Source organism: Chinchilla lanigera, unplaced genomic scaffold (assembly GCF_000276665.1).
Source record: "Chinchilla lanigera isolate Chin_1 unplaced genomic scaffold, ChiLan1.0 scaffold00021, whole genome shotgun sequence".
NCBI lineage: Eukaryota > Metazoa > Chordata > Mammalia > Rodentia > Chinchillidae > Chinchilla > Chinchilla lanigera.
The window spans coordinates 26,588,143-26,615,682 of NW_004955422.1; the positions used below are offsets into that span (position 1 = coordinate 26,588,143).

At 37.3% G+C, this 27,540-nt stretch overlaps 1 protein-coding gene across 6 annotated transcripts in view; it reads left to right on the plus strand.

The window, feature by feature from the left end:
* Positions 1-27,540, plus strand: part of Ncoa6 (nuclear receptor coactivator 6) — a 74,982-nt gene that overhangs the window by 23,608 nt on the left and 23,834 nt on the right. For 3 of the 6 annotated variants that reach the window (XM_005384823.1, XM_013514088.1, XM_013514087.1), the window contains exons 5-10: positions 400-522; positions 13,214-13,342; positions 14,398-15,300; positions 17,348-17,494; positions 20,339-21,455; positions 24,388-24,509. In XM_005384823.1, the coding sequence (XP_005384880.1) occupies positions 400-522; positions 13,214-13,342; positions 14,398-15,300; positions 17,348-17,494; positions 20,339-21,455; positions 24,388-24,509 (2,541 nt within the window). Of the gene's footprint in view, positions 1-399; positions 523-4,687; positions 4,778-13,213; positions 13,343-14,397; positions 15,301-17,347; positions 17,495-20,338; positions 21,456-24,387; positions 24,510-27,540 lie in introns of those variants that run through there. The other 3 variants (XM_005384822.1, XM_005384819.1, XM_005384820.1) reach the window with 3 other exon arrangements.

Consider the following 27,540-nt stretch of genomic DNA (forward strand, 5'->3'; position numbering starts at 1 on the left):
GAATTTTGAGAGTTTTTGAGAACATATTTTCTTGTGTGTGCTCATGCATACACACACACACATGCACGCACACGTACACATGCACAAATAGGTGAGGTAGTTGAAAATATTCAGAGTTCTAAGCTCCTTACGATATTAAGCATTATTAATGATTGCCCATTTTCCCTACTGTAAGCAGAAGTAGAATTGGTTATGCTTTTGTGTTTCATATAAGTAAACCTGTGCATATGGGCTGAAGAAAGACACATGTAATATCAACCCACTTCTTTTTGTAGTAGTAAAGTTATCATAATTCTTCAAAAACGCAGAAAACTAAAGCTGTACCTCATGTACCTCTTTAAATCAAACTTGGATTTTATTCTGATGATTTCTTTTTTATAATTTGACTGTCATTTTCAGGAGAAGGTGCTATCAACCTGGCTTTGGCTCAAAACCGAAGCCAAGATGTGAGAATGAATGGTCCCATGGGAGCTGGAAATTCAGTTAGAATGGAGGCAGGATTTCCCATGGCAGGTGGTCCAGGTAAGACCTCTTCCTTTTTTTTTTTTTTTTTTGTTAAGACCTCTTCCTTGAGGTTATGACATTTTACTAATTTCCTTTTTTGGCTTTGTTTGCTAAGATGTGATCATTTAAATCCTGCAAGATAGGTAGGGGCTCAGTGGCACACCCACATCTCTGTTTACTAAAGTAAGACATGAGTCATTCCCAGGAGGCCAGGATCACAGAGCATGAACCATATACTCTTTACAATCTTTTGATTAAAGACTGACATACATTGAGCCATGCACTAAATATTGGGCTCCTGTTGTATGACAAGACATATGCTAAAAAAAAAAAAAAAAAAACCAACAAAGACATATGTTAAATGTTGGAAATAGAAATGAATAAAACATTTTCCATCCTCAAGCTGCTTATAATGTAGTGGAGAATGTCCCACTTTCCCTGAGGCTAAGATCTTGTAAGCTAAGAATTCTTGTGAGCTTTGGTGGAATCTGTAAATATGGGAGAATTTTTTTTTTTATCTTCTTGAGACAGGGTCTCGCTATGCGGTTCAGGCTGGCCTTGAGCTCACTTTGCAGCCAAGGCAGGTCTTGAACTCCCAACGATCCTCTGCCTTAGCCTCCCAAGTGCTGGGATTACAGGCATGCACCACCATGCCCAACACAATGTGTATTTATGAATTTACAGTTTGAGAGAGTTAGACATTGTTTGCTTCCTTTTCTAGTAATCCTGAAATTTCTTCTTTAGAAATTGAACTCAATATTCTGTGATTCATAGACTATTAGAATTGAGTTGGCTCTATTATTTAAAGTAGAGGAAGCTATGGAATTCATGGGAAGTGATTTGCCCACGGTCAAGTAGTAGTAGCCTAATATCACAGATGTCCTAATTCCCAATTCAGCAACTCATTTCAGTATATTGGTGTCTTTCAAACCTTTTCTATTGCAAGACCCCTTACTCAAACAGAATAGCATAGCCACAATCATGGAGGCAGAGTAAGAACATGAAACTACCCAATCATTCCATTCCCTGCCTATCATAGTACTTCTTGAAGAAATATTGCTTAATTTCTTGAGCTCAATTTACAAGCTCTCTGAACTATAGCTGAAGACTTGGCCATAAAATTAGAACTAGTTTTAATAACTAGTTCATCCTGAAAGTGCATTTACTAGTTATTGCAAGTTGCTTACTATATTTCCTCTAGTAATAGTTTATTTACCTTAAAATGAGAAAATACTGCTCACTATCTTTTGAGTTCCTGCTTGAAGGTAGATGAGCCTACCCATGCAACAGACATTTCCTCATTTCCTCTTTTTTTTTTAATATGTCAAAATCTGGGTTTTTTTGGGCTAACATGGAATACTACATAGTGGATGGAAAATGCCCAGGCTGTTGACTTGTACGTAGATACAGTTCCCCGCAGAAGCCCAAGCATTTGGTGTTAAAATATCCTGATGAAAAATTACAGGTGATACGATTGCCACTACTAGGAGACCAGTGCTAAAAGTTGAGTGGAGAGAAAGAACCTAGCCAAGTTGTATATACTTAGTGAAATAATGGGTGGACCTGGCATTGAGAGTCAGGAAATCTGGGTTCTAGTCTTAGCTTCTGTCAAAGGACTTAATATTTGCTGACCTTAATTGCCTGAAAATACCTTTAATTTTGTCCGGGAAACCATGCTATAGATTCCCTTCAGGCTTAAAATGTTAAGACTCCCATTTGTAAACCATTATTAACCACTTACCAGTCCAATTATTTAAATATAGGATGACCAAAAATGGCATACTTTTTTCGTTGTTACAACAGGAAATATGAAAATGGCAGTTTTATCAAATTTATTCAATACAGGAATTGACTGGTTAAAAAGACACCTTTCGGAGCTCACAATTAGTCTGTTAACCACTTAACAGTTTATCCTGAGCAAGGTAGTGTATTTATTTACATACTGACTATCTGGATAGTGCAAAGTGAACACTCTAATGCTGAGCTGTATCCCTGGCCCTCCATATTGCATATTTTAGAATTTCTTTTCTCACTTGTTAAGATTTGAAGAATGCAAACAAAATTTAATATTTGGTTAAACTAAACAGAGCTTTTTCTAGGGAAAGTGACTTTAAATCCCTCTAAAGCAATGATAAATGACTTTGGTATTATATATCTAAGAAATCTTGGTTTATTGGTTATTCTTGGCACAACCTCCTTAGAACTGGCAATAGAAAGTTAGTTGATAAGCAGAATTCTTTTGCAACTAAAATTAAATCTATATCCTGTTTTTTTCATGGCCTTATAGAATTCCAAAATTTGTGGCAATGCAACAGTAATCATTTAAGCAGGGATTTTCAATCTCAGTACTATTGCTATTTGTGTCAGTAATTCTCTGCTCTGAGGGGTTGTCCTGTGCATTGTGTAGTGTATAATAGTATCCTTGGCCTTCACCCACAAGATGCCAGTAGCACCACTCTTCCTTCCCTGCATCTGGGGCAACTGAAAATATCTCTAGATGTTATTAAGTGTCCCCTGGGAACAAAACTGCCTGTAGGTGTGAACCACAAATCTGGTCCAAATTCCTGCCTACTACTAGAAATGCATGTTATAGTGTTACTACTGAGCTTGTAGTCAACATGAACTTGAAAATTTCTGGGAATAGGAAGCTCATTGTTAACCAAGAAAACCTGTTTCTCATCTCTTGAAAGTTTTCTCACTAATTACAATCTTTGAAAAATAGGGTGGGATTCCTCAGAAACAAATCCAGTTTCAACAGATAAATGATTATAATATTGCCCTCTTCAACTACAAAATACCTAAAAATTCAGGATAAAATATAAAATTTAATGAATAGGTGAGCTTATAAGAAAGCAGAACTCACCAGAGCAAAAGAGAAGTCAAACATGAAAATTTAAACAGCAATAAACAAAGGAGATTTTATGAGTGCTAAGAGATATGAGTTCTAATGGCCAGGAAAGATTAAAAGGTGAAATCTTGCCTTGGATCCATGTGAAGAATGAAGTTAGAATTCAGAATCTCTCATGAAGCCAGAATTTTCAGTAAAAAATAGATTAGAAAAATGTCACTATCTGACCAGGGAGACAAATGGGAAATTGGTCTTGTCTTGCCTGGGCTCTTAATCGATGGTTGGAAAAATAATGGTTGTTATCTTTTCTACCTTCTTGCATATTAGACATTTAATATGTTAGTGAAATGACCCAGGAACATCACTGAATAACCTAACTTAGGTTGTTCAACAATATTCCCAAAGCTGTGGAGGGGCATATGCTCAACTCAGATCACTGCAGATTTCTCTTAGTTGAAACCTACTATAAATGAGCTTAAAATAAATTTAGAATTAAATTTCCTTCTAGAATTTTGGGTAATAATATCAGAGAGCTTAATGAAAATCAAAAGAAGAAAGTAAGATTGTTACCAAATCATAAAGAGAGATTTTTGGGAGAAAAACGGAATTTTAGAAATTTTTGAAACATAAAAAAATTACTTATTCAGCAAATTAGAAATACCTAGATTTGAACTTGAATTTCAAGAAATCATCCAGAATGTAGCAGAGAGCGGTAAAGAAATAGAAATATGAAAGAGGCCAAAGGACATGATGGATAAAATGAGTAGATTTAACATATATTAAAAAGAGTTCCAAACTGGATGTGATGGCACACACCTGTAATCCCAGCACCCAGGAATTTAAAGCAGGAGGAGTACTGTGAGTCTGAGGCCAGTCTGGGCTGCATAGTGAGACCCTGCCTCAAAAAACCACAACAAAACAAACAAAAAAAGAGTTCCAAAAGAAGATAAATGAGGAAGGGCAAGAGTTACAGAGAAAATACCTAAAAATTTTCTATAACTAGTAAAAAAAAAAAATAAGCCCTCAATATCAGAAGCTTAGTAATCCTGAGCACTACAGCTACCTCCATATCTAAACACAATATTATAAAACTACGGAACATTAAAAATAGAATGTTAAAAGTCACACAAAGAAAAGACCAGTTATTTGCAAAGGAAGGACTCAGATTCATACCTGATTTCTCAACAGAAACATTGGAAGCCAGGAAGCATTAAAATAGTATTTTCAAGTACTGAGAAGATAATTGACAGCCTAGACTTTTAAACCTAGCTATACTGTCAAAAGTAGTAAAATGAAGATCTTTTCAAAGAGACTAAGAGAATTTACCATTAACAGACCCTTGTTAATTGAACTGCTCAAGGATGTGTACTTCAGGAAGAAGAAAATTGAACCTAAGCTGGAAGAAATAAGATCTAAGAAGGAATGGTGAGCTAAACGATAAACATGGGGTAAATCTAAAAGTGTTGAATTATTTAGTGATAATGATGATCATGTAGACTTTTAAGTCAGATGTGTCTGTTTTCTTAAAGATACCAGTAAAATAATAGAATGTACAACTTCTAAACTAATAATGGAAAGGTAAAAGAGCATAATGAACAAAATCAATCCAGTAAAATTCAGGAAAATAACTTAGGAAAAAGAAGGTAAATAGAAATCATAGAATGATAAAGTAGTCTTACTTGACTATCCCAGTGATTGGACTATGAACACTGATGAAAAAAAGAAATAATAAGAGTAGTAACTTCAGGTTTAACAATACATTCTTACGGGAAGTAACATAAAATACAAGGGTTCAGGAAGTTAGAAAACTAGAAAAGAACAAAAAATACTTTATCAGTTAAAGTAGACATCAAGATAAAGAACATATAAATGAAGAAGGCACTGGTATAATATACAAGGAAAAGTTTACCGAGAAAATAGCTAAATTCTATGTACGTAATAGCCGAGCCTAAAAATAACAAAAGAAATATGTGAAGATAGCAAATCATTTTGTTTTAATTTCTGTATTTATTAGTATATTGTAAAATTTTATTTTTAAAGAGAAAAAAGTAAAACAGAATTTCACAACAAAATAATAGAGTAACAATGGCTAATACATTGCATGTTGTTATCTTTATTTTATTTTAAATTATTTTAAAATATTTTAAATAATATTTTAAAATAATAATACTTTAATAATAATAATACTTTAAGTTATTTGCTCAGCTGAGTAACTCGGGAGGCTGAGACAGGAGGATTGTTGCGAATTCAAGCCCAGCCTGGGCTACAAAGTGAGCTCAAGGCCGGCCTGAACTGCATAGCAAGACCCTGTCTCAAAAAGATGAAAAAAAGAAAGAAAAGAGAGAGAGAGAGAGAAAGGAAGGAAGGAAGGAAGGAAGGAAGGAAGGAAGGAAGGAAGGAAAGAAAGAACTCAAAGTACGAGATATAGGCATTTAATTGTCCAAACAATATTAGCATAAACCTTTCTTTTCAATGAGCTAAGAGAAATTAGTAGTATAATGATCTTGTGTGTGTGTGTGTGTGTGTGTGTGTGTGTGTGTGTGTATTCTGCTTTTCTCTTCTTTTCTCCTTTCCCCTATCCCAGTTTCTCCTTCCTTTTGAACTTTTTCTTCCCATTTTACAATATCTGTTGCACATTGTGGGTCTTATTTACTCTTTTAGCTTCTTACACCAGAGAGACACTATGATGTTTACACGTGTGAGTCTGGTTTATTTCACTTATGAGTACGGTCCCAAGTTGCATCCATTTACTATGAAAGTCTCAAGTTTATTCTTCTTTATGGCTGAGTAGTACTCCATTGTATAAAAAGACCACATCTTTTTTATCCATTCCTTGGTTGATGGGCATTTGGGTTCTTTCCAAAATCTGGCTATTGCAAATTGTGCTGCTATAAACATGAGTGCATTCGTATTGCTGTGGTATGATGTTTTTAATTCTTCAGGGTAGATATCCAGCAGGGGAATAGCTAAGTCAAATGGGATCTCCAATCTTAATTTTATGAGGAACCTGAACACTGATTTCCACTAGACTAGTGGTTACACTAGTCTACACTCCCATCAACAATGGAGAAGGGTTCCTTTTTCCCCACAGCCTCTCCAGCATTTGTTATTGGTTGATTTTTTGATAATAGCTGTTCTTCCCAGGGTGAGATGAAATCTCAGTGTTAATTTACTTTGCATCTCTCAAATGACCAGTTATGTTGAATATTTTTTCATGTATTTATTTGCTATTTGTATTTCTTCATCTGAGAAAGTGTATATTTATCTCTGATGCCCATTTTTAGATTGGGTTTTTAAATTTGGGAAGTCTGATTTTTTAAGTTCTTTATATGTTCTTGATAATAATGCTTTGTCTGAGGAACAGCTGGAAAACATTTTTTCCCACATTGTGGGTTGTCTCTTTACTCTGTTGGTGGTTTCTCTTGCTGTACAAAAGCTTTTTAAGAAGATGAGATACCAGTTGTTGATTCCTTGTGATAGTTACTGTGTGATTGGGGTTTTATTCATGTCTTTGCCTGCACTAATGGCTTCAAGAGTTTTACCTATTCTATCTTCCAGCAGATTTAATGTTTCTGTATTGATACTTAGATCTTTGATCCCTTTCAAATTTAATTTAGTGCATGGTGAAAGATAAGGGTTCAGTTTTCCCAGCACCATTTATTAAAGAGGCTATCTTTCTTCCAGTTAATGTGTTTGGCACCTTTGTCAAAGATAAGGTGGATGAGTATGTCTAGAGTTGTTTCTGTATCTTCTAGTCTGTTCCATTGATCTTCAGGTCTGTTTTTTTTTTTCCAGTACCATGCTGTTTTTATCACAGTAGCTTTATAGTATAATTTCAAGTCAGGGATTCTGATGCCCCTGCGTGGCCTTTGTTGCCCAGAATTCCCTTTACTGTTCTGGGTCTCTTCTGGTTCCAAATGAATTTTAGGATTGTTTTCTCTAATTCTGTAAGGTATGCTATTGGAATTTTGATTGGAATTGCATTAAATCTGTATAACTGTTCTGGAAGTATGGCCATTTTCACTATATTGGTTCTTCCTACCCAAGAGCAAAGGATATCTTTCCATTTTCTTTTTTTTTTTTTGTCTAAGAAGTATAAATTTAATTTTGATTCTTAAAATTGTAAAGCAGGTTGTTTCATCTTTAATTTTTCTGATTAGCCAAGGGAAAAAAAATAAAGCTGCTATGTACATTCATGTGAGAAAAAATACTGATGAATTCTTTCCATATAGTGACTATATTACAAATTAGACTACAGTAGCAAAGCTAAACTTTAGGAGCAGATAATAAAGTCTGAATGGTACTATAATATTCCTCGGATAATAGCTGTTGAATGAGGCCTGTAAATGATTTTAAATCAGATGGTGTATTATTGTCCAATATAATATTAACACTATTTAAGAATATATGTGTACATGTATATATACATAAATATACAGATACATATGTATACCTGATGGGGAGGTAGAGAGAAGAAGAAGGGAAAGAAGATGATGGAGGGAGGGATGGAGGAAGAAAGGGGGAAAGGATGTGGATAAAGGAAAGGAAAGAATGAATGAATGAAAATGGATATGAATGAAAACAACCCTTCCTTGGGTTATTTCACTTTGACAACATGTCCCAACTTCTAAATAATTGCCTGGTTTGTAATAAAATGCAAACAAACCATAAAAACAAATTTAGTTGACAGGCTACAATGGTATTCATAAAAAACGTAGCAAATATAGACTTAAGTATACTTTCATGCTGGTAATTTTTCTTTTTTAAAATGTAAGCCACTCATTTTAAGAAAAAAAAATTAAAACAAAAGCTGCATATTAATATTACACACAAATTGAAACATAAGTGACTTTTAGCACAGTATGTACATGCTTATATAAACTCAAATAGTTATACATTTAAAACAATTTCCATTTAACATATGAAAGTTATGAAATACATAAAAGCATTAATACTATCTATAAAACTAAAGTTAGAACATCAGTTTACTACAAGCATATAAAAACATCAAGTGCTTTCTTGGAGTTTCAAGTTACCTCTTCAAAATACCATCATGCTTGCATATAAGTCCTCTAATAAACAGTGTGGACTTTCTTCTCTCAAGAGGTTTATTTTCCAGGTACACTGTAAGCTCAAGAAAATGAATCCAGCAATTATGCAGTATAATTATGTCATAACTTAATTGCACATAATGCTTTAAAGTAGGTTTGGATGAAGTTCTCACTTTGGTATAGTTCTTTAGAGACTTCTAGAAATAATAGAAAGTTTAAGTTTCTTCAATCCCCATTTGCATTAAAGTGGACAAAAACTTTAGTTACAAGTTTTGTTCATTTAGTATGATATTAGCTGTTGGTTTGTCATAGATTGCTTTTATCAGAATGAGATAAAGACCATCTATTCCAATTTTCTGTAGGATTTTAACATTACTGGGTCCTGGACTTTGTCAAAAGCTTTTTCTGTGTCTGTTAAATGATCATGTTTTTTGTCCTTGGCTCTGTTAATATGATGTATTACGTTTATTGATTTATACATATTGAACCATCCCTGCATCCCTGGGATGAATCCAACTTGGTCATGATGTTTAATATTGATTTGCTACATTCTGTTTGCTAGTATTATTGAGAATTTTTACATCTATGTTCATTAGGGAGATTGGCCTATAGTTCTCTTTCTTAGTTAGTTCCTTCTTTGGTTTTGGTATCAGGCTAATACTTGCTTCCAGGAATGAATTTGGGAGTACTGCTTCCCGTTCAATTTCACTAAAGAATTTGAGGTAGTGGTATTAAGTCTTCTCTAAATTTCTTGTAGAATTCAGCATTGACTCCATCAGGGCCTAGGCTTTTCTTTGTTGGTAGGTTTCTGATTACATCTTTGATTTCATTGGTTGACACTGGTTTATTTAGGATTTTTATATCTTCTTGATTCAGCTTTGGTGATTCATATGTATCTAGGAATCTGTCCATTTCTTCTGCACTTTCAAACACTTTGGTATATGTTCTTTAAAGACTTCTACAAATAATAGAAAGTTTAAGTTTCTTCAGTCCCCATTTACATGAAAGTGGACAAAAACTTTGATTACAACTTATTAGAATACAAATTCTCAAAGTAGGTATAGATGATCTCCTGGATTTCTGCAGGGCCTGTTGTGATTTCACCCTTTTCATTCCTAATTGCGTGGATTTGAATCATTTCTTTCCTTTTTCTGATAAGGTTGGATAAAGGTTTGGCAGTTTTATTTAATCTTTCAAAGAACCAACTTTTCTTTTCTTTTTTGGTACTAGCAGTCAAACTCAGGACCTTGCACTTGCCAGGCATGTACTGTGCCACTGAGCTATATCCCTAGCCCAAGAACCAACTTCTTGATTTATTTATTCTTTGTATTGTTTTCTTAGTCTCCAATACGTTAATTTCAGCTCTGATCATTATAATTTCCTCCACTAGGAGCTTTTGGCTTAGCCTGCTCTTCTTTTTCTAGAAGTTTAATGTTTACCATTAAGTTGTTTATTTGCAATTGCCCTGTAGTTACCTTAGAAATTATTTCAGATTTGATTTTTTTCTAGAGCCTCATTCAATTGCTTTGTTGTTACCACTTCAGAGAGGTCAGGTGGGTGGCTTTCATATTGTCCCACCTCCTTGCCCACCTCCTTGCCTCCTGGGTTTGCCTTTGGTGAACTGGATGTCTGGGATTTCATCTTAAGTGTCTTCTCATTTTATTTTATTTTATTTATTTATTTTTTTTTTTAGTTTAATTCCTGGGGTGATGCTTGTAAATTGCTTGTGGTGGATTGCTTTATTGCTAGTACTTAGAATCCTTAGGAAATGACTTCTCTGCGGTATCTTCCAGATGTAGCTGGATTTTGGATTTTGAGTCTGTTGCAATATCCTACCTCTTCAATTTGTTGGGGATGAGAAGTTGTTGCCTGCTTGGCCCAGCCCCTCATTCTTTGGCACTGTGCCACAGTATTTTCTATGACCCTAACTCAATCTCAGTCTTGGAATACCAGGAAGAATAGCTGTTTGGAACAATTATGTGACTTTTGGCTGAAGTGGTGCCATCAGCAATAACAGTAGCATCAAACACAGCTTAGAAAATGACAAATTGAGGTAACCATTAATTTGCCACCTTTAACCCTATGAACTAGATTGGTAACCACAAATCTATATGAAAATCTGAAACAAACCAGAAAATTATATGCAGTATATAAGTCCTTAATATGTCAGTTTTTCTCTCAGGGGTTAAAATTTAAAAGGGGTTAGGGAGAAAATAAAGCAGTAGAAGAAGAGATTAGAAGTGAGGCTGGAGGACAAAGGGGTATCACACTAATTTGGGAAACTGACACAGAAGACCAGAGGGAAAAAGAGAAGGAAGAGATAAAAAGAAGAACAGAACAAGAACCACAAAGGGGCTAGAAACCTTGTTCACACTCACATAAAAACAAAAATCAAACAATGAAGGAGAGAAAAAAAAACAAGAGAGAGAAAGAAAAAAGTCCACTTCTAAGTTTGCCTCTGCTGTCACTGGTAGACAACATGTAGAGACAGTCCAGATCTATGTTGATTTATCCCAGCAAGCTAGCTGTAGCTTTTTGGTGGGGTGGTGGATAATCTCAGTGAGCCTGCACCTCCTGCCTGAGACCAAACTCATTCGGCCTGCAGCTATCAGTACACCTTCTGAGGGCCTGAGCCCTAGATAGATCCTGCAGCTGCTTTGAGTTCTGAGCTCAGCCAGCCTCTCTCCAAGATGGCTCCCAGCCAATAGATCTCTCACGTGAGACAACTGAGCCCTCAGCACTCACTGCCAGCTAGTGCAGTCCTTCATATCCGCAGCTCCCCTCCACTGCTGCATCTCTCTCTAGAGGCCTCTAGGGTCATCAGCAGTCACTGCGTATCCACAGGTTTGAATCACTCCTCTTGTGCATTGTGTCCCATCACAGGGAGAAGGTGCTGCAGGCTACCTCCTTCTTCGTTAAAGTTTCTCTAGTCTCTCCATGGGCTTCAGTACACACTTCAGGTCCTTCCTGGGTCCAGGGACCCACTTCCCTCCATCTTGTCTTCCTCAAGTTGCTATATTCCAGCATCTGGATGGCAGCTCTCAGAGAGCCTCTTTCTCTACTGCTTACCACTCCACCATCTTGGTACTCATTATTAGTACATTTTTGCAGTATGTAATGATTACATTCATCATAGGAAGCTGATGCATGTATATAACACATCTTAATCTCTTTACATCCCCTTTTTCATGTCCTTCCCTCCTCACTCCATCTCTTAGCCTCTTTCCCATTTGGAAAAGATCTGCCTCCCTTTTTTCTATTGTTTATCTTTTTACTTTGCTCTTTGTGTTTGTTTTGTTGTTTTGTTCTTGAGACAGAATGGCACTGTGTTGCCCACACTGGTCTCAAACTCATCCTCCTGCCTCAGTCTTCCAAGTAGCTGAGAGAGATATCAAAGCTTAGAGGAGATTTTTGACACATTTCTGTTATTAAAAAAAAAATCAGTAAAGAAAACTTGAATAAAATAGTTTTATGTAATGGACATATGTAGATGCCATGCACTAATAATTCAGGAGTTCTTAATCTTTTCAAGTATAAATGGAACACTTACACAAACTGACTGTATAGGGCTGGGGATGTACTCAGCGGCACAAGTGCAAGGTCCTGAGTTCAATTGCTGGTACCAAAAAAAAAAAAAAAAAAAAAAACTTACTGTACATTATTCCCAAAGCAAGCTTCAATGAATGCCAAATATTGATACCATACAGATCTTGTTCTCTAACCATTGTGTAGTTAAGTCAAATCAGTGGTTAAAAAAACAAAACAAAAACCAAGCAGGACTGGAGATGTAGCTCAATGGTGGTGCTTACCTAGCATGTGTGAGGTCCTAGGTTTGACCCAAGCACCACAAACAATAACAACAAAAAATCTAACAAAAATACCCTGTGTTTTTATAAATTTAGAAGTACATTCTAAATACCTAATGATTTAAGAAAGCAATCATCAGAGCTGATGGTATACGTCAGTGATGGTGAACCTTTTAGAGTTTTCAGTGATACAACTAGCCTTCTGCGGCATGCATACTATAGGTTCGCCACCCACTGATATAGGTCATTAGTAGAGCACATCTAGTGTGGATGAGGCCCTGGCTTAAATTCCCAGCACCAGCACCACCAAAAAAAAGTGTTTCATGTAAAATGGAAAATATTTAGAATATTGAGACTAGTACATATGAAATTTATGTCTAAAAGCATTCTTACTTGTCCACAAGAATTCATGACAGCCACTATAAAGTCTCACTGCTGCCCATGTAGTGTAAGCAGTGCACCTCGGTGGTAATTCTGAACAGTTATTAAGCAGGTTATTAAATGAGGAAAAAAAATAATTCATAACAAATACAGAGATCACACAATTGTGAGAATAACAAGTTAGAAAAAATAAAAAGTCATTCATCAGCAGGGAGGTGGATATATAGTTCTGTACAATGGAGTACTTAACAGCAATCAAGAGGAATAAAGAAAAAGAGGAATAAACTTTAAAAAATAATATTAAGTGAAAAAGAAAAGTAACAAAAGAGAATATATATAGTATTGCCACTTAAAGGTTAAAAACATAAAAGTGCTACTCAGTTTACCCATATACACAGAAAACATAAATAAATATAGAACTGTTAACACTAATTATAGTAAGGGAGGGAGCTTTAATACATCTACATAAATATCTGAAGGACATAGAGCAGAAATTTTAGATTTTAAAAAGGTAGATGATGGACATAAAAAGTTTTCAAATTCTTTCATATTTGTGAAATAGGTGATCAGAAGCAAAACTAGTGGCAAATCCAGTGTACTATTCTAGGGAATTTTTTTTCTAGGATTAATAAGGATGACCAGCCCTGCCACTGCTATGATACCCCAGAGTGGAAACATATCATCTTCTGTGATGGTACCAGGCACCAATACAGAACAGCAACCCAGGACCCCTCGCCCTGCTTCTCAGTCAGGTAATGGCTCCCAATCTTTGAGGATTGAAAAATGTGGAACTTCTTGCAGAGATAATTATAAAATTCTGTTCTCTGATGTTAAATTCCTAATTGCCATGCTTAGTGCTACCTTTACAAAATCTGCCCTGATTTCTTCAAAATAAATGTTACCACTTTCAGCCAGGCGTGGTGGCACATGCCTGTAATCCCAGCCAGCACTCAGGAGGCTGAGGTAGGAGGTTCACTGTGAGTTCAAGGCCAGCCTTGGACTACATAGTAAGTTCAAGGCCAGCCTGAACTACATAGCAAGACCCTGTCTCAAAAAAATAAAACAAAATGTTACCATTTTCTTCTCACAATTTTGTCATTATAGTCTTATCAGTTATACTCTTAACACTCATAAATGTCTTTGTGGTGGGGTGAGGGTTGGAGATTGAACCCGGAGCTGTCACTCTGAGCTACGTTCCCAGTCTGTTTTTATTTTTTATTGTGAGACAGGATCTCACTAAGTGGTTAAATTTCCTAAGCTGCCTCGAATCTTTGATCCTCCTACCTCAGCCTTTATGAGTTCTGGGGTTACAGGTGTATCCCACCAAGCCCAGCTGTCAGCATTTATAAAAAGCATGCTTTGGCCTACTTAGTCTTGCATAACAGAATTCTGTGGTCAAGTAAATCTGGTAAATGTACTTTACCCTGCCCCTTTGAGATTCAAAATCAACATATTAAAAACACTGAACATATTAGAAACTTCTTCTACAGTGGAGAAGAAACTTGCCTAAAGTTTTTGGGTTCAGTGTTTCCCAACTATTTTGTTTCATTTTCTTATAAGAGTAATAAACAGAGTTCTAAAAATATAATTTGGAAAATACTGCTGTCCACAGTATGTTTGGCTCTTACATCTGCTATTGGACCATAAGTTTTTTTAAGGCAGGGTTCATCTTTTCTATCATCATTGGGATATGCTCTTACACATGGAAAGTGCTCGTGAGATGAATGGTACCAGCAGATCCAGACTAGTGCTCTAGGATGTAGGTTGCAGTGTGTTAATTATTGCTTTGTCGGTTATCTTTAAATAGATGCAATGGATCCACTCCTCTCTGGGCTCCATATACCACAGCAGAGTCATCCCTCAGGATCTTTAGCTCCGCCACATCACCCAATGCAGCCTGTTCCTGTGAACAGACAAATGAACCCAGCTAATTTTCCCCAGCTGCAGCAGCAGCAGCAGCAGCAGCAGCAGCAGCAGCAGCAACAACAGCAGCAGCAGCAACAGCAGCAACAGCAGCAACAGCAGCAACAGCAACAATTGCAGGCTAGACCTCCACCGCAACATCAGCAGCAACAGCCACAGGGGATTCGATCCCAGTTTACTGCCCCAACTCAGGTGCCTGTTCCTCCAGGCTGGAACCAGCTGCCTTCTGGAGCCCTTCAGCCTCCTCCAGCCCAGGGTTCTCTGGGCACAATGACTGCAAACCAAGGGTGGAAGAAGTCTCCCTTGCCTGGCCCAATGCAACAGCAACTCCAGGCAAGACCATCCTTAGCCACGGTACAGACACCTTCCCACCCTCCCCCTCCATATCCCTTTGGCAGCCAGCAAGCCTCACAAGCCCATACAAACTTTCCTCAGATGAGCAACCCAGGCCAGTTCACAGCTCCTCAGATGAAGAGTATGCAGGGAGGGCCCTCCAGGGTCCCAACCCCCCTGCAGCAGCCCCACCTCACCAACAAGTCTCCTGCCTCCTCACCCTCCTCCTTCCAGCAGGGATCCCCTGCATCTTCCCCAACGGTTAACCAAACTCAGCAGCAGATGGGACCAAGGCCACCTCAAAATAACCCACTTCCCCAGGGATTTCAGCAACCCGTCAGCTCTCCAGGTCGGAATCCTATGGTTCAACAGGGAAATGTGCCACCTAACTTCATGGTGATGCAGCAGCAACCACCAAACCAGGGGCCACAGAGTTTACATCCAGGCCTAGGAGGTGAGGAACACTGAAGCTATTTATATTGGTAAATATGCTAGAGATAGATGTGAGTAGAACTTCAGTTTTTAGTGTTAATGGAGGAAGTGAAATAAGGATGTAGTGAGTTGGTTTTGTGATACGGTGGTTACATTTGATGTAACTCAGTTAACTTGATGCTTTACTATTTTGATACATTATGCAGTATTTTACTGGTTATATATGTTAACTCTCTGGATAAAAACGCAGGTAAAATTCAATATAGAAATTTTGTTTTTCAAATTATTTTTGGTTAATCTTGTACTAGTAAATTGTCCAGAAGAAACATGCATTTTATTAACAACTTAAGTTTCTCAACTGTTGAAAAAATTAAGGTTATGCAGTGCAACAAAAATGAAAAGATAAGTACAGGTCTTATTGGGGAAAATGCCCTTCTAGTTAGTAATTTTGATAATCCTAGCTAGTAAAATAGTAAGCATGGTATTTGCTACATTTGATTAAAGCATTAATGGGGAATAAGTTCAGAAATCTTGACTTTTATAGTTTTATAATGCCAATGCCTGCTCCTTAGAGAGGGAATTCCACTAGTTACACCTAAAGGAGATTTATTTATTTATTTTGTAAGGTGCCTCTTGTATGAAGAAAAAGCAATGGAGCTTAATGTGTGAGAGGTAAAACGATTACAGTAAAACTTATCCATCTCCATGTTTATTATTTATTCTTATTAATCATTGATCTAGTGCACATGAATGTGCTTGGAGCTTTTCAGTAAGGTATAGAGAATGTCAGTAATACTGTCATGTGATAAGCATATCCCCACCAGAAAACACCCATTACCTTCCCAGAAAAAAACCCTTGCATCTCTAATGCAACATAGCAAAGGCATGTTCCCATGGTTTCTGGTAAAATTAAGTTGCTCATCAGTCTTTTCACTCTCTTATAATTAGTTTTGTTGACATGCAGGCTCTAATATTTGAATCCTAAGAAGTTTTTAGAATATGCAAGAATGTTTCAGCTCCAAACTTCACTATTCTGGGCATCTAGTCCTGAATCAGTGGAAGCTGGGTAGTCGGTCCTGCAAATGTGATTACTGATTTAATTACAATGGAAGCATGCAAATGGGGACTTGTCACTGCTAAAGAAAGGACAAATGCATATTTGTCTACAAAGAGTTTTTCAAGGCATTGAAAATCTGGCCCTTAAAAAAAATAAATGGACAAATAAAAGAAATTTAAGTGAGCTTTAGTTCTTAATTCTTTCATAGAGTAGATAATATGCTCACCTAGGTGATCTGGCCACATCAAGGCCTATATTATCAAAACTGATTGGGTCTGAGATTCTCCTTATAACAAATTTGTTTTCTAAAATTAGGCCTTCCTAAAAGGAAGTGATACTTGAGTAAGATTCCATTTGATCATGTTTTTGGTACCATAGCTGCCGGAATCACGGCAAACCTTATGAGGGGAAGGCAAATAAGTTTAATGTAACCTCACTTTGAAGCTCCTGTGATCTGTTTCTAATCGCCTGTCCCTTCCAAAGAGACAAGCATAACATTGGGAGGGGAAATTTTCTGCAAAGGAGATTGTCATCCATTTCCCTCAGAGTGAGGGAAAGAAAATCATCTAACCTTGATACCAGGACCCAGCTCTTTGTTTTATAGTATTTCATATCAATTTGTTTGAATATAAGAGAATTTAGCAACTGCTTTGGTGCCTGTGTTAAAGTATGTAAAGTTTTGAAATCCATTGTATTACAGAGAAAAGTGAGCCCTCAAGCCTTGCTGTGGCATGGCCTCAGATCACATTTAGGGAGCAGATTGCCATCTTTTCCTTGGCATGTTCCAAGTATAAATTTTTCAGTATTTCTTTTTCATTTTGACAATGCTCATGTAAGAGATTGTGTTGATTTTTTTAACCATCTTTCCCAACCTTATTATTAAAGATCCTACCTGTGTGACAGAGCTAAGCCAGTGGAGACTTCATGCAGCTCATCCTTCCTTATTCATTCCATATCTGAGCAAGAGTATAAATTTGCTAGGTAACTGCCTTACTCATTGTTTTCTATTAAGGAATGCCTAAACGCCTCCCACCTGGCTTCTCAGCAGGACAGGCCAATCCGAACTTTATGCAAGGTCAGGTGCCTTCCACCACAGCAACCACCCCTGGGAATTCAGGAGCCCCACAGCTACAAGCAAATCAAAATGTCCAGCATGCAGGTTTGTTTTCTGTAATTTTTTTAGCATGTATTCACAATTGTGTGGTAGAAACCTTGAGAGAAAATAGGTATACAGGTTAATTAGTCTTGGTATCTTGTCTTTATTTCAGATGTGTAAGTACTTTAGTCTTCCAGGGGCTGGGGATTCAGCTCAGCAGCAAAGTGCCTGCCTGGCAAGCTCAAGGTCGTGAGTTCAATTCCTGGTACCTGAAGAAAAACAAAAAACAAAACAAAGTACTTTAGTCTTCCAGAACAATAACTGAAAATAAGTAAAATGTCTCAGGACCCTGGAAACACTATAAAAAGGAGATGGAACTTGATATAGAGCAACTGTTAGCCCTCCCTGCCCCCATGAAAAGGGCCACATAGTAAATATTTTAGGTTATGTGGTCTTCGTTGCAACTACTCAGTTCTGTTTACTGAGTGTGGCAGTGTTACAAATATTTATTTATAAACTATCAATATACTGACTTGGCCCCTGCACCATAGTTTTCTGACCCTGAATAAGAGCTTGCTCGGGTAGTAAAAAGGCATTTCTGGCAAAGGAAATAGTAAATACAAAGAGAAGTAGGCATATGGTATATTTGTACAGTTTTTAAAAATCTCAGTGTAGTAAAAGTGTTAGCTTTGTTTACGCTGAGTGTCCAAATTCTGGTATATAGTATAGTATTTTTCAAATTTAATCACTGTACTGTACATAGGAAGAAATTTTGAAAAGCAAATAAGATACAGTGGAATGGGTAAAAAGTAGTATTATAAAACAGTATTGTGTAATCCCAAACTTACTGTTTCTGCGTATCTGGTCATTGAGGACCACCTGACCAATCCTTTTACCCTTTCTCATTTAAGCAGTTTGGACTGATATAGCTCAAATATTTTCTGAACTCCTGTTAACACTTGGAGTTAGTTTAGTTATGTGGTTCCAACTTGCAGTGAAATTACTAAGGAATGAGAAAAATCCTGACTTGTAGAGGGAAAAAATTTAAGTCTTGAAAAAGGTAGAGCAAACTGCTTGACTGGCCATATCTGCTAATACAAAACCACATTCCTGAGTTATGTGAACTAATTTTTATAAGAAGTTTTACCAGTGTTAAAATTCATAATTCCTCTATCATACCACAGCTATTTGCATTTTTATATGATATCTTCCACATGAACCTATTTTTTGTTTTGTTTGGCTTGGTCTTTGAGTTTGTTTTGTTTTTGCACTACTGGTGATTGAACCCAAGACCTTGGGCATGCTAGGCAAGTGTGCTTTGAACTGTACCTATTGTTTGGGTTTTTCCATTTAGCCTATGTACAGTAGCTCTTATTCTTGTCTGTCATTTGCTATTCTGTTACCCTATTTTATTACTCTTGTGAACTTTTACTGCCTCCTAAAAAAATCCTTGTCTTCTTGTATTGTGTCTCTTGCCAACTGTACTCCAAAGGGGCAGGTCTCTCTTGTTTATTGATACTGCTTCAGCACCAAAAGTACCCTGTACCTATTAAAGTACCCAATAAATAATTGTAGGTCAGATAATTAAACACCATTATTTGCCACAAACAATGGTCATAGGGTTCAAGATTATTTTATAAAACTGGCTTAGAAAGTCTTCCTTGGGGTTTAGGAAAAGTCTAGCTAGTATGAACAAGAGACAGTTTGTCCCTGCCTCTCTGGCTGGAATATGGAATGGCTTCTCTATGGCTTTTACTTCCTACTCTTCATTTAAAAATGAAAAATAAGCTGGGCATGGTGGCATATACCTGTAATCTCAGCACTCGGGAAGGTGAGGCAGGGTCACAATGAATTGGAGGCCAGCCACGGCTACAAAGTGAGTTCAATGCCAGCCTGAACTGCATAGTGAAACCTCATCTCAAAAAGACCAAAAAAAAAAGTGAAAAATAAAAGGGATAAAATAAGCTTTTGAATATACACTTACTCAGTTAGACTGGGATATAGCTCAGGGTACATGAAAACACGAGCAAGGCACTGGATTCAGTCAGTCATCAGCACCAAAAAGGCTGGGGGTGGTGTGGGAATAACACAAGTAGCTATAGAAAAATCTCACAGACCCAACAATAAATAAACACTGCAGTGGGCTAAGCAGCACCTTTTAAGAATAGAACAAGTCCCAGGTGGTCCAGTAGGGACTGCCACAGAATAGGGTCACTGAACTTTTAGCATTCTTCTGTCTGCACCTTCCAGATAAATCATTTAGTCAGTTGACTACCACTAAAGGATCAGCTTCCAGATCAGGATTAAATAATCTTTACCGCACTGAGACAGAGGAGGTCAGTGCTTGAGAAGTGTTAGATTTTCTCTGAAGTGCCGGCATCTAGGTATTGTATACATAGCTTTTAAGAGTGATAGTTTTCCAAGAAACATTTTTAAATGTCTTTTCAGTATTGTTGAAGTTTTCCTAAGAGGACAAGACACATTCTTTGTTTCCCTAGCTTATTTATAGCAAAACTTACTTAGCCTACAGGGCTTTTTGTGAATTTTCTTCACAAATAAGGTAACTAAAGTCAGGTTAAAACAGTGAGATGCTATTGTTGTCTTTATTTAACCTGCAAGAAAGGAAATTTTTAAAATGTTACCTTTAAGTCACCACAAAGGTGTAAAGAAACTGTTTCTTCTTTTCTGTTGTGTGATCATAGCAAATGTAAACAGTTATTCTGTATCCATAGATTGAAAGACTCACAGAAAATATGTCAAGTATAGCACATTATGTTGGTCAGTGGATATATGGGTGATACATATCTTTCTAAGTAAGGTAATTTGAGTGTCTTAATACCATTAAGATAACAGTATTTCTTTCTGAAACTCTGATTTTTTTAAAATTTCCTTTTTTTGTTTTTAAAGGTGGTCAAGGAGCTGGTCCTCCTCAAAACCAGATGCAGGTGTCCCACGGGCCACCAAATATGATGCAGCCTGGCCTCATGGGAATTCATGGCAACATGAACAGCCAGCCAGCTGGTAGTTCTGGGGTTCCTCAGGTGAACCTGGGCAACATGCAAGGCCAGCCCCAGCAGGGCCCACCATCTCAGCTGATGGGCATGCACCAGCAGATCGTGCCCTCCCAGGGCCAGATGGTTCAGCAACAAGGAACTTTGAACCCTCAAAACCCTATGATCCTTTCAAGGGCCCAGCTTATGCCACAGAGCCAAATGATGGTGAATGCTCAGAACCAAAATCTTGGGCCTTCACCTCAAAGGATGACCCCACCTAAGCAGCTGCTTTCGCAGCAGGGCCAACAAATAATGGCACCACATAACCAGATGATGGGGCCTCAAGGGCAAGTTTTGCTTCAACAGAACCCAATGATAGAGCAGATTATGACCAATCAGATGCAGGGAAATAAGCAGCAGTTTAACACCCAGAACCAATCCAATGTCATGCCGGGACCAACACAGATAATGAGGGGACCAACTCCTAACATGCAAGGAAACATGGTGCAGTTTACGGGACAGATGTCAGGACAGATGCTGCCTCAGCAAGGGCCCGTGAACAACAGTCCATCTCAGGTTATGGGGATTCAAGGGCAGGTCCTGAGACCACCAGGGCCTAGTCCCCACATGGCCCAGCAGCATGGTGATCCTGCTACTACAGCGAATAATGATGTCAACTTGTCTCAGATGATGCCTGATGTTAGCATGCAACAAACCAACATGGTCCCCCCTCATGTGCAGGCCATGCAGGGAAACAGTGCCTCGGGAAACCACTTCTCAGGCCATGGAATGCCTTTCAATGCACCTTTCAGTGGAGCACCCAATGGAAATCAGATGTCCTGTGGTCAGAATCCAGGCTTCCCAGTCAATAAGGATGTAACACTGACAAGCCCATTGTTGGTCAACTTACTACAGAGTGATATCTCTGCAGGCCATTTTGGGGTAAACAATAAGCAAAACAATACCAATGCAAATAAACCGAAGAAGAAGAAACCTCCTCGGAAAAAGAAAAATAGTCAGCAAGATCTAAAGTAGGTTGTGATCATTTTGCCTCAAATGTTATTCATTTATTTCTATGTAAACATTTTTGTTCATGGACAATTTTACAAAACTGGCTTAGAAAGTCTTCCTTCCATATGTAAAATTTGAACAGTATAATGAGATCCTCCTGCTTAAACAATTAACAATTCATAGCTTATCATACCTTCATCTATAATTTCTCCCATTGCCTTGATTATTTTAAGGCAAATTTACTTTGTGTTTCAATGTGTATCTCTAAAAGACAAAGACAGTTGTTTTATATGCTCATACAATACCATTAACACACCTAGAAAACTAATACTTTAATAGTCTCACATATCCAGCAGTGCTCACATTTCTCTGATTATCTCAATTCTTTTTTTTACAGTTTATTTATTTAACTCAAGAGCCAAACAATGTGCATATGTTACAATTGGCTCATATGTCCTAATTCTACAGTTGAGGCACAGGGAGGGATTGTGGTACGCAGAGTCCAAATAGTAACCAGTGTTACTACACTACAATTGCACAAAGTACTGGCTTTAGTTTTATCATGGCGACTGGGGAGCAAAGGAGGCCAAATGTGTTTTGAGAATGAAAACTGCTTGAGACTTCCTGCCATCTCTCAATAAATGGTCTCTTTGCATGAGTACCTTTCCCTTAAAGGCTATTTATCATCTATAGAACCTTACACCCATACTAAGATGATTGTACCTTTCAGTCAGTTACCCTTTTAGTAAAAGTTCTCCAGGTAAGCTCTTTTGCAAGATCATAGCAGGAAGGGCAGTTAACCATTTATATTTAATTTCCTGAAGCTAAACTATTAAGGCATGTTTCTGACTTTAATGTTTCCAGAGGAAATACTGATTGTGCTGGATTTTCAGCCTTAATCATAAAACTGGAATTCAGAGACTTTTATTAAGGAATAATGATTAATGAATGTAAAACAGGTTAATTGAGATAAATTACTACAACTATAAAAAAATAGGAAACTTTATTTAAACAAATATAAATGTTCAACTAGCCAGGCACGGTGGCACATTCCTATAATCACAGCCCTCTGGGAAGCTGAGGCAGGAGGGGCAGGAGGATCACAAGTTCAAGCCCCAGCCTGAGCAGTTTAGTAAAGCCCTGATTCAAAATAAAAAAGGGGCTGTAACTCAACACCAAAAAAAAGTTAAAACTAAAACCAGGCTACTTTTATCCCAGCCTCCCTACCACATTGTTTGTTATACTATCTTGCTGTTTCTTGAATCTTAATAGATTAAAAGACAGTCATTCTGTATTAACAACCTGTGCTTTTTTTCTTGAATTCAAACTTACTAAGCCCTTTGATTGTCTAATTTTTTTGGTTGCTCTTTCTTGGTTAAAAAATATTTACTGCTCTTAATGTATGGGAGTGACATTTTTATGGGATAATTACTTTATTCTAGTAGGGTGGGAGTAGAATTACAAGGTTATTCAGTTGCTATTAGTATGTATTTTTGCTGTCCTCATCAACCCTAGGGGAGATTTACTTATTAGTTCTACACATTGTGAAAAGGACCTTATACAGCAGGAAGACTCTGAGAAAAGTGAAAAAGATATTGTGTTTAATAAGAAGATTTGCTCTCAACTATACTATGAGCTTATAGTAGACCCTTGAGGCTATCCCTTATAGGTTCTGGGCCTTTGTTTTCTCATCTATAGCATAAGGGGATTGGAGCAGGTATCTGAGATTATCTTAGCTATATAATTTTTTGAAAGTAAAGGATACCACAGATTTCCTTGCCTATAATTTGAAGTGAGAGGTAAGTCAGACCTAAGGAACAGATTAGTATAGGAATCTGGGTGTGCTGAGGACCTGATTCAGGTTCTAAATTCCCATATTCTGATGCACTTAAAATGGATTTATGGTATTCCATGCCTGCTGTAATCCATCGCTTGGGAGGCCCAGGCAGGAGGATCACAAGTTCAAAGCCAGCCTGGGCTACACAATGAGATCCTGTCTGAAAATTAAAATTTAAAAAGCCTGGGATATAGCTGAATGGTAGAGTGCTTGCCTAGCATGGTGCAACCCCAGTACCAACAAAAACAAAAAAAACAGAATTTAGGGTAATTTATGAAACTATCCAGAATATAATGAGATAAAATTATATCAAAAATGGACAACCATGATACATTGAGGGCAGAGAGAAAGCAAAGGTAGGAAAGAAACATGCCATTAGGAGTGAGATTACAAAGCAAATGAGGAGTGTGACCACTCTGTTTCCTTGGGAATGTCGGTGTTAATAAGTTTCTTCTCTTGTCTTACCCATTAGAAATTCTGAGCTAAAAATGAAAACATCCCAAAGCCAATGGAAGTGTCTGCGAGTATTCATTCTACGGCAAAATTATTAACTTTTTGTAGTGGTGTCCGCTTTTCTTTGTTCACTGAATAACATTTCAGTCAAGTAACTTACAACCTGTTGCAAGATGTTATAAATTATTGGAGCAGTCTGTTTGAATTTAATATTTACACTGAAGATAGTGTGGTATCACAGGAATAGTAGTTTATAGCATTATAGCCCCAAGCCATGATCTGGCCTTAAAAACTAAGAATTGGTGATTGCATGCAAAACATTATATCAGGAGCTGAGGGTATAACTTTGTGATAGAACACTTGCCTAGCATGTGTGGTGCCCTGGGTTTCATCTCCAGTACCACAAAAAAACAAAGCTTCAGGTATTTGTAGAAAGCCCATTGAATAAATGCAGTGCTATTAGATTAAGTGGATTTAACATTTAATAAAATTGCCAGGTTTTTATGCTAGTTTTAAATATTTTATCCATACTAAAGAGAGATGTAAATAATGATAAGGATGATAATGAAAACAGTGTGGTTCTTCAGAAATAGGGAAGGAGATGATCTAGGTTTGTGTATTTCCCATACAGTTTACCCTCAAATGTGTTACTTATTTTTTAGCACCCCAGATACTCGCTCCGGTGGTCTGGAGGAGGCTGATCAGCAACCATTGCCTGGTGAACAAGGAGTTAACTTGGACAACACAGGCCCTAAACTGCCAGAATTTGCAAACCGGCCAACAGGTAATAAAATACTAGCTAAAGATTATATACATGTCATCATGTATGTGGCATTACTAGACTTTTTCTCCTCGAGGAAGCAATAATATTTTGGCTGCTAACTAGCCTGCTTTAGCAGTTTAATGTGTCTAATATTTGGAAGTTTTGATGTTAAATAAATACTTGAAATATAACTTTTGATGGTGCACACATGTGCACACACATATACATTCTACTGAGATTGTCATTATTTTAAGTCCTTATGCAGCCAGACAAATATGAAGTGCCCTGTTATTCTTGTCAATGTCAAGGTTCTAGTTGGTATCAGAATGAAATAAGATTAAATGGAGAGATATTTCCACTCTAATCCTCCTTATCTGCTTTTCCTGCAGCCTTTCTTCCTAGGGCTTTCTTAAGTCAGTGAGCAACCAGGGTTGAAGACAAGGTTATCTTTTTTATAGAAGTTTTATTGTGAATCTTTAAAACAAAAATACATAAAAGGATAATAAAAGACATGTGTGCCTACTACCAGTTTAATAACTTACAATGAATAATACCAATATGTGGAAGCCCCCTTCTCTGATTATCAGATATTATCCTTTAACTGTTGATGGATTCTGTTGAAGAGGCAAAAGCTTCTAAAATTCATTAATTCATTCTAACCCAGGTACAGTATTATAGAACCAAGGCCACAATATCCCTATACTATACCTGGTTACTCTTCACCTTGTGACTTGTAACTATCCCTCCGTAATGTTGGTGATGCACAGGCCCTTCACTGTGTAGGATACTTTCCTCTATGTATCCAGAGTTAGCCAGGCATGGTAGCACATACCTATAATCCCAGCACTCAGAATGCTAAGACAGGAGGATTGCTGCGAGTTTGAGGCCAGCCTGACCTACATAGTGAGTTCAAAGCCAGCCTGAACTACATAGCGAGACCCTGTCTCAAAAAAAGACGGGGAGGCTGGGGTTGTAGCTCAGTGCAAAGGCCCTCGGTTCAATCCCTAACGCTCCAAAACACCAAAAACAAAGAATTATATTTTGTCTGTCCCTCATTAATAATTCTGCCTCCTTTTTGGCATATAAACAGAAGTAATATTATTTTAGAAATAAACTTTATTTTTTAATTTATATATTTTAAAAGTGAATCCAAGGCCAGATGTGGTAATACACACCTGTAATCCCAGAACTCAGGAGACTGAGGCAGGAAGATTGCTGTGAGTTTGAGGCCAGCCTTGGCTACACAGTTAGTTCAAGGCCAGTATGAGATACATAGTGAGACCCTGTCTAAAAAAAAAAAAGTATATGAATTAAAAAAAAAAAAAATAGACCCATCATGATGTCAGTACTTTGTGTTACTTATGAAAAACTGCTTCGGCACACCACACGTACTCTATTAAGGGAGTTGCAGTAGCACAATTGAGTCTGGGAAGTTGCCCATTTTTGGTGAGTTTGTCCAGATGCTGAAGGCATTGTGGGCAGGAGGGTACCCTCTTCCTCCAGACCTATCTGAACTCTTCTTGTATGGATCTCAGAGGTCCTCCACACTTTAATGCCTCCTTTCTGAAAACTAGGGGCCTTCAGGCTGAATTTGGCCCATAGTGGGTTTGAATCTTCATGTGGTATCTTAAAAACCTGAATTTAAAAATGCCTTTTCAATCTGAGCATGGTGGTGCTCACCTGTAATCCCAGCACTTAGAAGAGTGAGGCAGGAGAATTGTCACTAGTTCGAGGCCAGCCTGGACTACACAGTAAGACCCTGTCTCAAATAGACAAAACAAAAATGCCTTTACAAAGGGCATCTGTTCTTCAGTTTGGCAGTGTCCACAGGATTCCTATTATCTTCCACTAGCTTCTTTACCACCTGTCTGACCCCTGAATGTATATGAGCTTGCATTCCTTGACTGATAAATTTGGTTTTGATTGTGTGTATCCTGGTTTTCCCTCCTCACCACTCTAATATCACATCAACCTAAATCTGTCTCCTTATCATTAGTGCCATTTGGACTGCTGCCTCTAGCTCTCGACCCTTTACAGCAGCCATGACTCCAGCTGTTATTTTCAAGAAGCTACTGTATTGTCTATGCTGCCCTATTTGGTATTTATTGTGCTGTTGGGTAAGCCGATTTTAAAGATGAAAGGCATACATGAAAAGACTTTTCTAGAAATTACAATTTTCTAAATGTGAAAAATAAAAAACCACTGTCTTAACCTGTGGAAATGCCATGTGTTGTTGGTTTTATAAATCTCAAGAAGTACATGGACCTGAAACAAAAATGGATTTTTAAGAAAAATCTTCAAAACTGGATTCTGCACATTGTATTCATTGGTGCCATGGAAATATTTGGCAAGAAGACATTAATTAGCTATTGAGCACAGAGTTTGACCCATAGCATTTGGTAGCTGCTCTATGAAAATCTTGAGCCAGCATTTCTTCCAACTGCCAACCAACTATTCATATCCCTTTGCCTTCTTAAAATCTTGTGAAAGTATTTTTCATGAAACAGTGGAATAATCTAATTCGTGGCATTGTATCCCAGTTATATGACCACTTTTTCCCACTGAGCCACCTTTATTCTTGGTTTGATTTGATTATCTCTGTTCTTTCTGCTGATTATATAAAGTTTATATTCTAAAATGCCAAGGAAAAATCTTCATAAAAGAGAATTATTTGAGATGCTGTTGCCTTCTACAAATCAGGGTGGCACTGTCCCTCGGAGTTCTTTTCCCAAAATTATTTTTTATTCCTGGGAGCTATGTTTCTGGCTTGTTCTCCAGTTGTGGATTCATAGAATATATTTCTGCAAATAGAGTTTCAAATGTAGGAAAATAAACTAAAATTAGTATATATAAAAACTTCAGTATTCTTACTCTATTTTCAGTGTATATGCCAGTTCATTACTCCTGTGCTTATTAAACCAATGTGGCCAAGGACAGTTTAATTTAGTCAGTTTCCCCCAAAGGATTGAGCAACATAGTGTTTGGAGCCAATGGATTGGAGTAATTTTAAATTCTTTTTTCTTAAGGACCCAAACCCTAAAATTTTATCTTT